The sequence below is a fragment of the Trichechus manatus genome, unplaced genomic scaffold (genome assembly GCF_000243295.1).
Source record: "Trichechus manatus latirostris isolate Lorelei unplaced genomic scaffold, TriManLat1.0 scaffold00282, whole genome shotgun sequence".
Lineage (NCBI taxonomy): Eukaryota > Metazoa > Chordata > Mammalia > Sirenia > Trichechidae > Trichechus > Trichechus manatus.
Window position 1 is genome coordinate 374035 of NW_004444218.1, and position 14721 is coordinate 388755.

Consider the following 14721-nt stretch of genomic DNA (forward strand, 5'->3'; position numbering starts at 1 on the left):
ACTCTGTTGGCTGTAAAGACTCGAGGGCACCACTTTTTCTTGGACTCCTATAGCAGGTGACTAGGCACTTTAGGTGCTACCACCAGTCCTCAAGCCCCTGCTGCAGATTGATAAAAGTGCCTACTTAAGGGGCAGGGCTGTTTCAAGGGTCACGAATCTGCCAGTTCACAGCTGAAGCAGTTGAAGTTAAACTTCAGATGTTTGCCCTGTTGTACTGTGGCAGTGAGGACTAATGCTGTTGAGATGGGTCCCCACAAGTCTATACAGGGTTGTAAGGCACTCAGAGTCTGCGGACCCCTGATACCTGTGCCCAGCAAAGGAGCTGTGCCATCCCTGTGTTCCTGGCCTAGAGGAGCCAGCAGCTTATTTGTTTCCTCTCCAATGCCAGGAGAATGGGTCAGGGTGCCTTTTGGGATCTACTTCCAGCCCAGCGGACTCCCGGTACAGAGTGCGGAGGGAGGAGGTAAAAGGGAGAGAGGTTTTTCCCAAATGGGCTTTTTTTTTTTTTTTAATCCCTGTGAAAGGGTGCACGCATGTACTTATCTTTGCCTCTTGAGAGCTGCTTTTCACTGGTTCGGAGTGTCCAAGCAGAATCTCTGCTGCCGGGTCTCTCTCAATGTGGAAACTGCTTCCCAAGCGCGCACACTGCACAGCTGTTTGCCTGCTTCACCGCAGATGGCGTGGCTGTGGAACTGCAGTTTCGCTGCTGAGGCTCTGGCCCTCCTCACCTCTTCCAAATGGTCTCTCTCTCCCGTATCACTCAGATGAATTTCTTAACCTTGCCTTGTTCAGGGCTTGCAGATATTCAATCAAATCACTTGTTTTTCCAGGTCTTTGTTGTAAGAGGGATATAGGAAGTGTCTAACTACTCTGCCATGTTGACCACACCTGAGACTTGTTCATTCTTTTGGCAGTCCATGGTATATTCAATATTCTTCGCTAACACCATAACTCAAAAGCATCACTTCTTCTTCGGTCTCCAGGGTAAATTTCCTAAAACATGATGAATGAGCGTAGGTTTTAGAGCCACGAAAGCCTCTTTGAATTCTAGTTTCACAGCTTTCCGCTGTGTGACCTTGAGCAAGTGCTGTAGCCTCTCTGAGCCTAAACTCCTCCCCCATAAAATGAAGGGAATAGTCCTCCTTTCAGAGACAGTTGTTACGGTGGGCCCTAGCACCCAGTAAGTGCTCAGGAAAGAAGCACCTATTGCTTTGCTCATGGCGACTACATATGTACAGGGTAGAACTATGCTCCATAGGGTTTTCGAGCCTGTGACCATGTGGAAGGAGATCACCAAGCCTTTTTTCCAAGGTACCTTTGGTTAGTAGTTGAGCACTTAACCTTTTGGGCCACCCAGGGAAGTCAGAATAGACTCAGTGGTAACTGGTTTGGTTTTTAGTTCATTGTTTTTACTTATCAGAAGGACTGAGGACCATGACTGACAAGTCTGTATCAGTCTCTGTGTGAGAAGATAAAACTCTAGATGTACAGCGGCACATAATATGTGTATCTTCTGGAACAGGATTTATTATAGAAAACCTACATGTGGTCAACCCAGTTAATGCTGAGCATAGCTTAGGAACTTGAGTAGCCCTAGGAAATAAGTTTCCCATAGAACATCCTGTGTTTAGTCCTAGCACCATTTATTCATTGTCCCTTTTATTGTCACGGTTCCATTGTCCTATGAAGCATCATCCCTTTGCCCTGACTGCTTCTGAGCAGTGGGGTGGGAGAGTACTGATGCTCACCCAGGGAAGGTGCAGTGGGCAGTGGATGCCCATCTCCCTCCAGATATGAGAATGGGTCCCTTCGGAATCCTCTCTCTGGAAGAAAGGTCAACATCTCGAAGCTAAGGGGACTTCAGAGTCTTTCGGTCAGACACTGATCCCCCTCACAGGCTCCTGCCAAAACTCAGACCCTTTGCTCACAGGGAGTGAAGTGCTTCCTTCTGGGCAGCTCTGTTAGGAAGATCTTCCTTACAGGGAGTCCTGAGACCCCCTTCCACCTCTGATACTCAGATAACTGAAACCAAGTCCCCAGCTGGCCTGGCCTTCCTGGGAGTGTGTGCCAGGCCATCAGCCAGCCAGCAGGAGAGCACAGGCGCAGGGACAGGCAGACAGTGGGTCACTGAGACTCAAGGCATCACCAGGGGACCAAGGAGCTGTGTGTAAATTTGCCAGCCCAGTGCCACACAGGGCTGCCCTTCCTGTAGTGCACTATCTTCCCTGGCGCACAACAAAGCGCGCTCATGTTGACTTTTTAACTAGCAGAGGAGAACATGCACGACAGTTCAGTTACTCTCAGTCTTAATTCTCCTTGGGCTAGTGAGCCCTTGTTCGCTGCATTGGGCTGGAATTCACCTGGCGCCCTGACCGGGCAGAGCCTCAACGTGTGTCCCTCCATAAGTGTGGCTGTCCTTGGCCTCAGGCTTCTCTGCTGTCTTGCAGTCGGCCATGGTGATGTTTGACTTGGCGTGGATGATGTCCAAGGATCTGAACGACATGCTGTGGTACGTAGCCCCCTTGCCAGTGTTTGTGTGTAGAGTCTTTCTGCCCAGTTGAGGTCACTTCTCTGTGGGGCTTCCTTCTCCAGGCAGCTCCATCCTGCAGTGGGAACAGGGTCCTGGAGGAAGGCATCCACAGTGCACCTCCCTCGTCCCCACCAGGAACTCCAGACACAGCCCCTTTCTGGGAAGGTGCACAGCGCCGGTTTTCTCCCTAATTGTGTGGTTCTATGCTGCGTCCCACAAACTCACAGGACAAGGAACGCCGTAGAGGGCGTGTGGCTGGGTCAGAAGATAGGACTCAGATGCGGCCGCCACCCCCACCTCTTTCTGTTTGCCCTGCAGCCTTGCTTCTTGTTAAATTTGGACAACAGAATGAATATGGAATTTAAACGAGGCAGCCTCCCAGGCACCTCTGTAAAAGCGGTGGCATCTGATCCATGCACAACTGCCTGCCCGCCTCCTGAGTTTGCGGTGCGGGCTGCGTGCAGACTCACTCTGCACACTGGAGCACTGCATACAGGAAGAGGCCATTTGCCAGGCACTGTGAGCTCAGGTGACTCTGGAAACAGGAGAGAGAACATAGGTTCTGGCCTGGCTCTGCCACCTACTGCTCCATAACCGCAGCCCTCTGCTCTGGGTCCTGGCTCACTCTTATGTGAGTCAGTGGTCTCCTGAGGCCCTTCTTGCTCTGATTGCCCACAGTAGAGATCACAGGCTGCACCAAGTCAGGGCATCGGACCAGGAGGACCTGACCAGCAGCTGAGGGGGTGGGGGCAGTATGCCCTCTGGGGTGCTGGTGCAGGGGTCCCTGCTGCACTGCACACAACTGGGCCAGGGGATGCTCTGTCCCAGGTCGTTGGCCCTCTCAGCTCTCATTTCTGCACTCAGAGCTGGGCACCCGACTGTGCACTCAACCTTCTCAGCCTCAGTTCCTCCCCCATGGCATGGAAGTGACAGTCCCCAGGGAGGGTATGGGGCATGCCTCCAAGGCCCTGCGGTAAGGTTGGGTGGGAACCTGTAGCAGTAACATGGGCCTATGACCACCACTGATTGCATCAGGCACCCACGTCACTAGTAAGCGCCTACTGTGTGTTCAGTGACTCTTGAGAGCCCTCCACTAGAAGCTTGCACCCTTACAATGCCTTCAGAAAACTCCAGAAACAGCACAAGAACAAATGCAAAATAACACAATACAAAATGCAGACAAGCAGAGGTTAGAATGAGGTGGGGCAGTCAGAGAAGATGCCTTCTGGAGGCACGTCACTCCGGGAGATGTTAACTGGAGTCCTTGGGCACCCTGTCCTCCCCTTAAATTAGCTTTCCATAGCCTTCCAGAAGTATCTGTCCCAACACCCAGCAGATATGTTTAACTGCCTCACTGCACACAGAGTGCACTCTGCAGGCTGTACAGCTCAGGGCAGGACTGTTCCCCGCTCAGAAACCCAGAGAACACACAGTGTGATCACACCTGTGACACAGGTCACATTTGTCCTGGTCTGATCGTATTCCTGGGCAGATCAGGTCCCAGCCTGGATCTCTGTTTTCTTATCGAGAAAAGATGAGGTTGGTGACAGCGACCTTTGAAGGCTCTAAAGGGACCTGAAAGCTCTGCCATTCTACGTCCCTGGCATGAGTCAGAAGGACAAGTAGGTGGGTATAACTAGGGTCTGTTAGGCTCAGAGTAGCGGGTGGTAAGAGGAGCTCAGAGAGGTGAAAGGACGGGCCAGGGTCAGCTGGACCTGAGCACAGGTGTGTGAGCGCAGGCCTCATTTAACCTCTCCACCCATGGAGGAGAGACTGCCTGTCCCCACCCCTGCTGAGATCAGCTCTGGCTACGCTGGCAAGACATTCTGTGGGGGCTATGCTGCGACCACAGATGCCACTCCACCCCCAGGCCCCTGTTGGCACAGCTGGTGCAGGCCGGCCACATCGCTTCCCTTCTCCCTCCAGGTGGGCCATCGTGGGACTGACGGACCAGTGGGTTCAAGACAAGATCACCCAGTAAGGACATGCTCCCATGGGGCTTGGGGTGGCTGTCAGTGTTGGGCCCCGGCCACAACCCCCAGTGGCAACATCAGTGTAGAGGCCTGCTGAGAATGGGGCTAGCTCTCCTCCTTATGGGGGCTTGGTTGTGACCGGAGGGCCTAGTGCCAGTACCTTCTGGAGAAGTGGTGTGGCCTTGGTGGATGCTTCTTCCACCCTTGGACGATCCACCAGGTGGAGCCAGAGGTGAGAGGAGGAAGCGGCAGTCCCCATAGCCCTCTGAGCCCCGTTTGTGTGAGTGCTGGTGGGGCGTGGGGTGCAGCACCAGAGTGTATAGGAGAAGGCAGGAGCGGGGCTGGGGACCCCAAGGCGTCAGGCCTTGCTGTCCTGCCAGGGCTAGATGGAAGGCAAAGGGAAGGCCAGAGGGTTTTGAGGAGGGCTGTGTGAAGCCTTCTCTTGTTTTGCCCCTCGGGCAGGCTTTGCTGCTCCTCATCTGTGAGAACCAGGGAGACCTGGGTGGGGGCAGGGGCCTGGACCAGCAGTGGCAGGGTCTCCTCCCACTTCCTCACTAGGCGGCCCAGCCTCCTCTGGTGGTGTTTCAAGGGAAGTCCCAGGGTCTTGGCAGGGACCTCCACCCAAGATGTTTACCGTCTCCTGGGGATCAAGCAGATATCCCAAGCCTGCGCCTATAGGCACAGCCCCAGGCCCAGCCTACACTTACCAAGGCAGACTCCTTGCCATGTTTGCAGGGGTCCCCTCCCGCCCCACTCCCCCACCAGTCAAGTCCTACAGGTGGAGAGGGGGGAGTCCTGGAGTCCCGTGGACCTGGGCCACCTCCTGGGTGTGTCACTTTGGCACACTCACCACCTGGGGGCCTCAGGCCCTCCTCTGCAGGGGTATAGAGTTTGTGCATAGATAATATGGGTTCAGAGGCAAGGTGGGGTGTGCAGCACAGGCACCGTCTGTGGCCAGTTGTGGTCCCTCAGGTGAGGTACCCCATCACCATCCTTGTCAGTGGCCCTTGGAGGACGGGTCTAATGACACCTTCACCAGCAGGCTGCCTTTCCTTGCACTTAGTAGCACCTCCGGGCTCTGTCACCCTCTGCTTGGGTTAGTGTCACTTTACTCAGGCTCTGCCCCACTTGGTTGTATGGGCAGAGGGTGGGACCATGACTGCTCCACAGTGAAGACAGTGCAACTGCTGCCTTGGAGGAGATGCAAAGGGGGCGGGGCAAGGGACAGGGCCGACCCCCCACAGGTGGCTGAGTGCAGGTGGCGAGGCTTCCCTAGTTTTGCACAGGACTGTGTGTGGTGGGCAGCGTCCCGAGTGTGCGAGGGAGGGAGGGCTGCCCAGTGCGGCTGTGCTTTCTTCCAGAATGAAATACGTGACTGACGTTGGCATCCTGCAGCGCCACGTGTCCCGGCACAACCACCGGAATGAGGACGAGGAGCACACCCTCTCTGTTGACTGCACACGGATCACCTTCGAGTACGAGTATCCTTGTGGCCCTGCCCACGGGCTCAGGCAGGCTTTTCTTTGTCACTCTCCACCAGGCCTAGCCCCACCATCTCTCTGTCCCCGAGGGACGCAGGCATACGGCTGCTGGTCCGGGAGCCTCGTGTCTGGATTGTGTGGTAGTGGCTGCCATGTACCAGAACAGGCAGCCAGTGGGATGAGTGGCTTTGGGGAGGGGCGGGCCGTGATTGCGCCCCAGGCTGGGGTCAAATATGCGGGGTACTGAGAACGGTCTGCTCCAGCCTGGCCCTTTGGTCTGGGTCCTAAAGGGCAGAGCCTCATGCTTCTCCAGCCAACACTCATGAAGAGCTCCCTGTGCTGGGTACACACAGGCCCTCCTGTGCAGTGCGTCCAGTCAGTTAGGAAAGAAGTAAGCCAACACATGCTTAAAAATTACAACATTTCTGTGAGGAAAACATGGGCGTTGGTAGTTGTCAGGTGCCTCACTGGGCTGGAGGGCTCAGGAAGAACCTTGAGGGGGCAGGGTACACTTTTCAAGTTGGGTCTTGGCCCTGCACTGTGAGAGGGAAAGAGCCCAGGCAGAGGCTCTGGCAGTGCAAAGGCTCTGAGGTGGGCTTGAGGAAGGGGCTGGAGAGATGATGGGGCCCCAGGAGCAGAGGGGCCGGAGCAAGAGCAGGAGGTCTTGTGATCCCGAAGCCAGTGGGAGGTCAAGGGGTGACAGGAGTTTAACTTATGTTTTTTAAAAAGTCCCTCTGGCTGCTGAGTGGAGGATAGTTTAAGGGTGAGGAGACATGAGAGGCGCGGCCAGCATCTCGCTGCCTTAGTGAGACAACTGGCAGGACAGGCAAATGGGTGGATAATGAGAGAGCTGCCCTATTCCCGCCTTGGATCATCCAGTGTCTTAGTCATCTAGTGCTGCCATTAACAGAAATACCGTTAAGTGGATGGCTTTAACAACGAGAAATTTATTTTCTCAGTCTAGTAGGCTAGAAGTCCAAATTCAGGGTGTCAGCTGCAGGGGAAGCCTTTCTCTCTCTGTCGGCTCTGGAGGAAGGTCCTTGTTCTCAATCTCCCCCTGGTCGAGGAGCTTCTCAGTCGCAGGGACCCCGGGTCCAAAGGACGCACTCTGCTCCCGGTGCTGCTTTCTTGGTGGTATAAGGTCCCCAACTCTCTGCTTGCTTCCTTTTCCTTTTATCTCTTGAGAGATAAAAGGTGGTGCAGGCTACACCCCAGGGAAACTCCCTTTGCACTGAATCAGGGATGTGACCTGGGTAAGGGTGGTGTTACAATCCCGCCTTAATCCTCTTTAACGTAAAATTACAATCACAAAATGGAGGACAACCACACAATACTGGAAATCATGGCCTAGCCAAATTGATACACACATTTGGGGGGGACATAATTCAATCCATGACATCTAGGGAGGAACAAATGTGAATTTGGGCGGGTTAAGTTCGAGGGACCTATGAGTCTGGGAAGAGGTAATGGAGGCTGTGGAATGGCTGGCTCACCTGGAGAGAGAGGCTGCCAGTGCGGCAGCAGGGCCATCAGGGAGGCATGTCCTGATACACGCACTGGCAGGGAGCGTGTGGCCATGGGAGTGAGCAACAGGCAGAAGGGAAGGAGTCAGAGCTGAGGTCAGGACCCTGAAACTCCAGGTGCTGGTGCAGAAGAGGCTAGGAATGCAGGCAGAGTTGGATGGCACACACACAGAGCATTGCAGCCAACAGCCTGAGTGGGGCAGTGTTCAGTCATGTCTGGCCATGACCGCTGTCCCTGAAACCACTGTGGGCTCCGAGAACCTCTCTGCCTCGGTTTTCTCTGTCAGCTGGGGCTAGGCATGTGTGCTTGCCACCTCCCAGGCTCTTTATCCTGATCAAATTAAGCTAATAAAGTTAGAAGCACTCCTGTTATGTTCATGATGGCTGGTTTGCAGGCAACGGCCCCAACGAGGAAGGTGAAACAAGCAGGCAATCCATTGGGGGCATCACAGAAGGGCAGTCCCGGTGGTGGAGGCTGCCACTGCAGAGGTTCTGTACACAGCCCTGGGTGGGCCTAGAGGCGCCGCAGTAGTCCTTGACCCCAGCCCCAGCCTCCGCCTGGCCCTCTACCAGCACTGGTCTCTCTACGACAGCCTCTGCAACACGTGCTACACCGCCTCCAGGTTCAAGCTCTGGTCTGTGCATGGCCAGAAGCGGCTCCAGGAGTTCCTGGCGGACATGGGGTAAGTGGCCTGCCCCCTCACCCCTGAAGCCCAGAGGGAAAAGCCCCCAGCTTTGTTGTGATGGAATTGGTTGTAAAATGTAGCTGATGCTCGTTTCTACCTTCAGTTTTTCCACCCCTGGATCCTAGAATATTGTCTCAGTGCAAATGCTGAGATGACTCTTGTTTGGGTGCAGTTGTATATGGTTGTGACCCCTTTTGTGGGGTCCTTTCAGTCCTGTGAGTCTTAATGATCTTAATTTAAACCAAGATCACTCTTGTGATAGAGGATTGCTCTCTTTCTAGTCTTCCACTGAAACAGGTAAAACAGAAGTTTCAATCCATGGACGTTTCCTTGAAGGAGAATTTGCGGGAAATGATCGAAGAATCTGCAAATAAATTTGGGTAAAAACATATTTTTCTGGACTAAGCTTCTTGAAAGTTAAGGCTTTAACTTTAACCACATTCCTAAAATAATGCAAAAAATAAGAACGGTAAGACCAAGTGTGACCTGAATCCAATCACTCCCTAAGTTTTCAGTTCTCTTTTGATTAAAAATAAGAGTTCTTAAAATACCCATAGGGTTTAGAATCCTTAAATCACAGGCCGCAGTTGGGCCCTGGGCATCATCCCGCCAGTCCCTCATTAGAGACAAAGTGGCATCTCCCACCCTCATGCTGGCCAGGGCCAGACGTAGGTGTGCTTTGCTGACTGGCACCCTGTGCATCCTGCACAGGGTCAGAGTTGACTGGTGGCTCACCTGCCCAGCTGCAAACCCTAGCTGGCATGCTGGGTGGTGGCTGTCCGTCTTGTTCCAAAGAAGTAGCCGGTATGGGAAAGCGCCTACACACCCTGGCACCGCGCAGTTACTGCGTGGCCTGTCAGCCTCTCGGACTCGAGGGCTGCTGTGTCTGGCCTAGTACTTCCTTTAGCAGGACAGTCGTGCTGGGAGCATCAGCAGGGCCTATGAGGGACACTAGTGGCGCATCTGCCAGTCTGGCGATGAGAACCACTGCAGCGCCTTCGGGCACTTTCCATGACAGCAGAAGAACCATGCTTTGAGGACACCTCCCACGCAACCAGGGTGATGGCAGTGTTGCTTCTTCCCTGGGACAGGATGAAGGACATGCGTGTGCAGACTTTCAGCATTCATTTTGGGTTCAAGCATAAGTTCCTGGCCAGCGATGTGGTCTTTGCCACAATGTCTTTGATGGAGAGCACCGAGAAGGACAGCTCCGGGACTGACAACTTCACCCAGGCTTTGGACAGTCTCTCCAGGTAGTGGGCACAGCCATGGTCTGTAGTCTCCTCAGGCCTGCCCGGTCTTCGGTTGTCATGCTGAGCAGGGAAGCAGGCTGCAGGGGCCACTGAGGTGTGTGAGTGACTGTCTTGCACAGAAACTGCTCAGGTGTGAAGTGGACTACAGCCAGAGTGGCCTGACACTCTTTCTGCCCATCTTCAATGTTTTCAATATTTGTCACTTTCTTTTTTCCTTTTTGGCTGTTAATTTCTTCTTCTTTTTCACCTTCCAGATCTCTCTCTTTTTTTTAATTTTATTTTTATTGTGCTTTAGGTTAAAGTTTACAGCGCAAATTAGTTTTTCATTCAAAAATTCATACACAAATTGTTTTGTGACATTGGTTGCAATACCTGCAATATGTCAGCACTCTCCCCCTTTCCCTTTCCACCCTGGATTCTCCGTGTCTATTAGTCCAGTTTTCCTGTCCCTTCCTGCCTTCTCATCTTTGCTTTTGGGCAGGTGTTGCCCACTTGGTTTCATGTATTTGATTGTTTCTCGCTTATGCTGCTGTTTGTTTTATAACTTGTTGCCGTTGAGTCGATTCCAACTCATAGCAACCCTATAGGACAGAGTAGAACTACCCCATAGGGTTTCCAAGGAGCAGCTGGTGGATTTGAACTCTGGACATTTTGGTGAGCAGCCGAACGTTTAACCACAGCGCCACCAGGGCTCCTGTTTGTTTTAGAGGTCTGTCTAATCTTTGGCCAAAAGGTGGACTTCAGGAGTGGCTGCAGTTCTGAGTTAGCAGGGTGTTTGGGGCCGTAGTCTCTAAGGTTCCTCCAGTGTCTGTCAGACCAGTAAGTCTGGTCTTTTTCTGTGAATTTGAATTTTGTTCTATATTTTTTTACCACTCTGTCTGGAACCCTCTATTGTGATCCCTGTCAGAACGGTCAGTTGAGCATCTTCTCAGTGTTTTTTGGCCGTTTGTATATCTTCTTTGGAGAACTGTCTTTTCTAGTCCTTTGCTCATCCATTAGTTAGATCATTTGTCTTTTTATTATTGAATTGGGATAGTTTTTATATATTTTAGATACAAGTCCCTTACCAGATACATGATTTGCAGATACAGTGAAACCTGTGAGAGCTGGAACTCAGTGGGACTGCCTTGTTTTTCTGAATCTCACAAGTTTTCTGCCTTTGACAGGGTGCAGTCTTCCCACTTTTCTATCCCTCTTTTTAGTGGAAAATATTTGACTTTTCCTTCTCTGACAAGTTTCTACCTTACACAGGTTCCAGCTTTCATAGGCTTTACTGTATTTTCTCCCATTCTGTGGGTTGTCTTTTTACTTTTTTGATGCTGTCCTTTGAAGCATAAACTTTATAATTTTTATGATGTCCAGGTTAACTATTTTTGTTTGGTTGTTGTGCTTTTGGTGTCAGATCTAAGAAACCATTGCAAAAGATTTATGCCTTTTTTTTTAAAATTATACTTTAGATGAAGGTTTACAGAACAAACTAACTTCTCATTAAATAGTACATACATTGTTTTATGACATTGGTTAACAGCCCCATGACATATCAGTACTCTCCCTTCTCGACCTTGGGTTTCCTGTTACCAGCTTTCCTGTCTGTCCCCTCCTGCCTTCTAGTCCTCTTTCCTGGGCTTGTGTGCCCCTTTAGTCTCATTTTGTCCTATGGATCTGTCTAATGTTTGGCTAAAAGGTGAACCTCCGGAGTGACTTCATTACTGGGCTAAAAGGGTGTCCCTTGCACTCACTTGTTCTGTTGTTGTTTGTGTGCCATGGAGTCTATTTCAACATACAGTGAGCCTCTATGACAGAGTAGAACTGCCCCCATTGGGTTTCTTAGGCTGTAACCTTTACAGGAGCAGATCTCCAGGTCTTTTCTTCCACAGAGCAGCTGGTGGGTTCGAACCGCCGCTTTTTGGTTAGTAGCCAAGTTCTTAACCATTGCTCCACCAAGGCTCCTTTCACTTGTTCTAGGATGGGACAAAACCCCTCTCAATTTTAGCCACTGTTCTCAGATTGCCCTGGTGAGCTCTCCAGGGAGTATCTGTTGGCTGTTTCCTGGGGTTTTTACTTGTTCTTAGGTCCTGCTACTTCTCCGCTTTCTCCCACACTGGTGCCAGCTGTACACCAGTCTTCTGGCTGGTTGGTAGCTTGTCCCACCTGCTTTGGTGTTGCTTTGTTTCTTTATTTTGTTGTAAATGTGGGATCTTGGTTTTTGGTTTTGCAGTCCAGTTGCTCTGCTTGTTTTTACCTAGAAATTTGGGAAGGTGCAAAAACTAGACTACCACTGCTGCCACCATCTTCTCAGGATTGATCAGTTTTCGATGTCTGTTGACTTAGTGATTTCCTGCTGTGACAAGGAGCATTCGTCTTGCCCCTATCCTTCTTCCCCTCCTGCTGGGACACTTATACCACTATTTTTAGCTCCTTTATAACTTTAACATACTTACATCTGTTCCTATCACCAGTGTCTCTTATCTCCCTACTTTGTAAGAAAAACATATTAACATCCCTAACTCTCCTACCCCACCTCCCAGTTTCTGAAATCTATGCTTTCACATTTTCAAAGTTGATAGCACTTAAATCATGAATCAGATAATAGGGAGTAAATTGTCTCATCTTTGGCTATAGGTTGATTCTCAAAGATGAAAGTCAATAAATAGTTTCACCTTATTGCACCTAATAAAATATTCCAGAGTCAGTTAATGTGTGTCGATTACATTACTTTCTGGTACAGCTTTTTGTTTTTCCTGGAGTTTTTAATTGCTTCCTCTATCACATGTAATTTTTTTTCACTTTCCTCCCTGTAGGTATTCCCAAGCCCCTTTTTTTTTTTTCCCCTCAAGAGCCTGGGCCTCTGCCTCCCCACTGGACTTGCAGCTCTCTAGGCCTGCTGCCCCGCTGTCACCACAGATGTTCCTTCACTGTGCCCCTGGGTTAGCTCCAGTGTTTCTTGGAGCCCCCATCTTTGTCTTCTTTAATTTACTCCCTTATTATGTTAGAACACAATTCTCAAGTAACTTTCAAAGAAAGGGTGTGTGTGAGTAAACATTCTGAGTTCTTGCATGTCTCACAGTATCTTTATTTTACCCTCATCTGATTGCTGGTTTCATTCTGTTTCACTTCACTTCAAGGTTGAAGATAATTTGCCCTTGAATGTGGAGTCCATCCCCCCACTGTATGCTAGCAGCCAGTGCTGCTAATGAGAAGTCTGAGCCATTTTGATTCTTATTTCTTTGTAAGTGACCACCCACACAAGAAGCTTGTAGGGTCTTTTATTCTCAGTGTTCTAGAATTTCATCGTGATGGGTCGAGGGTGGGTCTTGTTTCCTGGATTGTGCTGAGTTCTCAGGTGAGCCCTTTCAGTCTTTCAGCTTGGGAATGCTTTTGTTTTATTTCTTTGCTATTCCCCACACATGTACATCCGTATTGTTTATTCTTTCTTTCCAGGCTTCCTGGAATGTTGCTCTGTCTCTCTATTTTTCACTTACATTTCCCATTTCTTTGTCTTATTGATGTTGAGGAAGCTTTTCTTGACTTTATCCTCTAGCCTTCGGGTGAAATTTTTACTTTTTGCAATCATTTTAATTTCTACAAATGCTCCCTATTCTCTGATTGTTCCTTTTTCATAACATCCTGTTGGTTTAGGGATGTAACAGTTTCCCAGGCTTTTTTGAAGATACTAATTGGAGTTTAAGTTCTCTTTTGTTATCAGAATCATCTCTGTTTTCCCCAGGATCATTTTATCAGGCCACAGGCACTTCTCAATTGTCTGGCGGTCCTACATATCTAAGAAGGGGCTGTGGAAGCTAGCTGAGCTCTGGGTCTTAGCACGGCCTGCTGGCTGGAAGGCATTGCTGCATCATGGCAGGTGGGGAGCCAGCTGTGACACTTAGGGACCCCTAACTGCTGGGTGCAGAGGCTTTGCCCAAGGACCCTACTTCTCCACAGAGGGATCATTTCAATATATTCAGAGAAGAACCCTCGTTTTTGGGGGGAAAGGGTAAAAATCGGTCCATTAGCCCTCAAAAGCTCTCTGGTGGCACCCACCATGTGCCTTCCTTGGCCCTGCTGTGCAGACTCTTCCCTCTCCTAGCCATTGGTCTCCTGTCTCCTGATGCCAGCACCCATTCCCACCTTTCATTCCTTCACTGTGGGTTTATACATTTTTTGTTTCTTCTTTTCATGTTAAAGGGAACTCAGAAGCGAGAGAAGATAAAGTCTTATCTCCAAACCACCTTCCTCAACCAGGAACCAAGCATTTTATATATAACTTTGTGGCATTTTACCAAGAGTCCCTGACAAGCACAGCCAAAGCCATGCATCTGCTCTTGTTGCAGGAGTAACCTGGACAAGCTCTACCACGGCCTGGAACTTGCCAAGAAGCAGCTGCGAGCCACCCAGCAAACCATTGCCAGCTGCCTCTGCACCAACCTTGTCATCTCCCAGGGACCTTTCCTCTACTGCTCCCTCATGGAGGTCGGGCTCCCCGCACGCGTGGACACACAGGTGCCAGGCCTCACCTGCTGACAGCCTCCTCCAATCATCTCTGTGTCCCGCTTCCCCCACAGGGCACTCCAGACGTCATGCTGTTCTCTAAGCCAGTGTCCCTGAGCCTGCTCAGCAGACACCTGCTCAAGTCCTTTGTGTATTCAGTGAGTATCCCCCTGGAGCTGGTGGGAGGGCATCGGTGGCTGAAGGAAGGTGGTTGCTTAGAGCAGGGCTCTGCACCAGGCATTAGAATCTCGCCTTAGAGCTACTGATGCCTGGTTACCAACTGTGGAGTATGGGCAAACCCCTTACTTTTTCCTCAATCGACCTCTAAGCACATTTGGCCCACAAGCTCTGATTTTGCCTCTCACTGTCCAAGTCATGGGCTAGGAGGCAGGGGCCCACGTGGAGCACGTGGAATGGGAGTTTCTGTTCTGCCGTGGCAGGTCAGAGAAAGGAGGCTGGTTGTGGCACAGACCTGCTTCCCGGCACAAGTTTGTTTCCTGAGTTGACGTTCCTCATGTCCTAACACCTGCTTTTGCCTTTGGCCCAGGACATACCCCTAACTCAGCGGGCATTCAGGCAGGGTCTTCCCCCAGCTAATGTCAGGCTCCTCCCTGGGTGTGATCTGGGAAGGAAGGAATCCCACACATCCACTAATCAAAGTCCTACTCTGCTTCCAGAACAAGGGAGTTTACACTGAGGGCTACCTTAAACAAAATGTATAATAGGAGGTTGAAATTATCTCATGCTGCTGAACTGACCAATAAAATGATTGTTTGAGTGTTACGCG

The 14721-nt window shown here is 50.7% G+C and overlaps 1 protein-coding gene across 1 annotated transcript in view; it reads left to right on the forward strand.

Moving 5' to 3' along the window:
* The window catches only part of CDC45 (cell division cycle 45), a 40708-nt gene that overhangs the window by 16846 nt on the left and 9141 nt on the right, over nt 1-14721 (forward strand). The window contains exons 8-15 of the mRNA XM_004390083.3: nt 2448-2509; nt 4457-4507; nt 5865-5984; nt 8059-8190; nt 8475-8573; nt 9285-9446; nt 13778-13916; nt 14009-14092. Of these exons, the coding sequence (XP_004390140.1) occupies nt 2448-2509; nt 4457-4507; nt 5865-5984; nt 8059-8190; nt 8475-8573; nt 9285-9446; nt 13778-13916; nt 14009-14092 (849 nt within the window). The remainder of the gene's footprint in view (nt 1-2447; nt 2510-4456; nt 4508-5864; nt 5985-8058; nt 8191-8474; nt 8574-9284; nt 9447-13777; nt 13917-14008; nt 14093-14721) is intronic.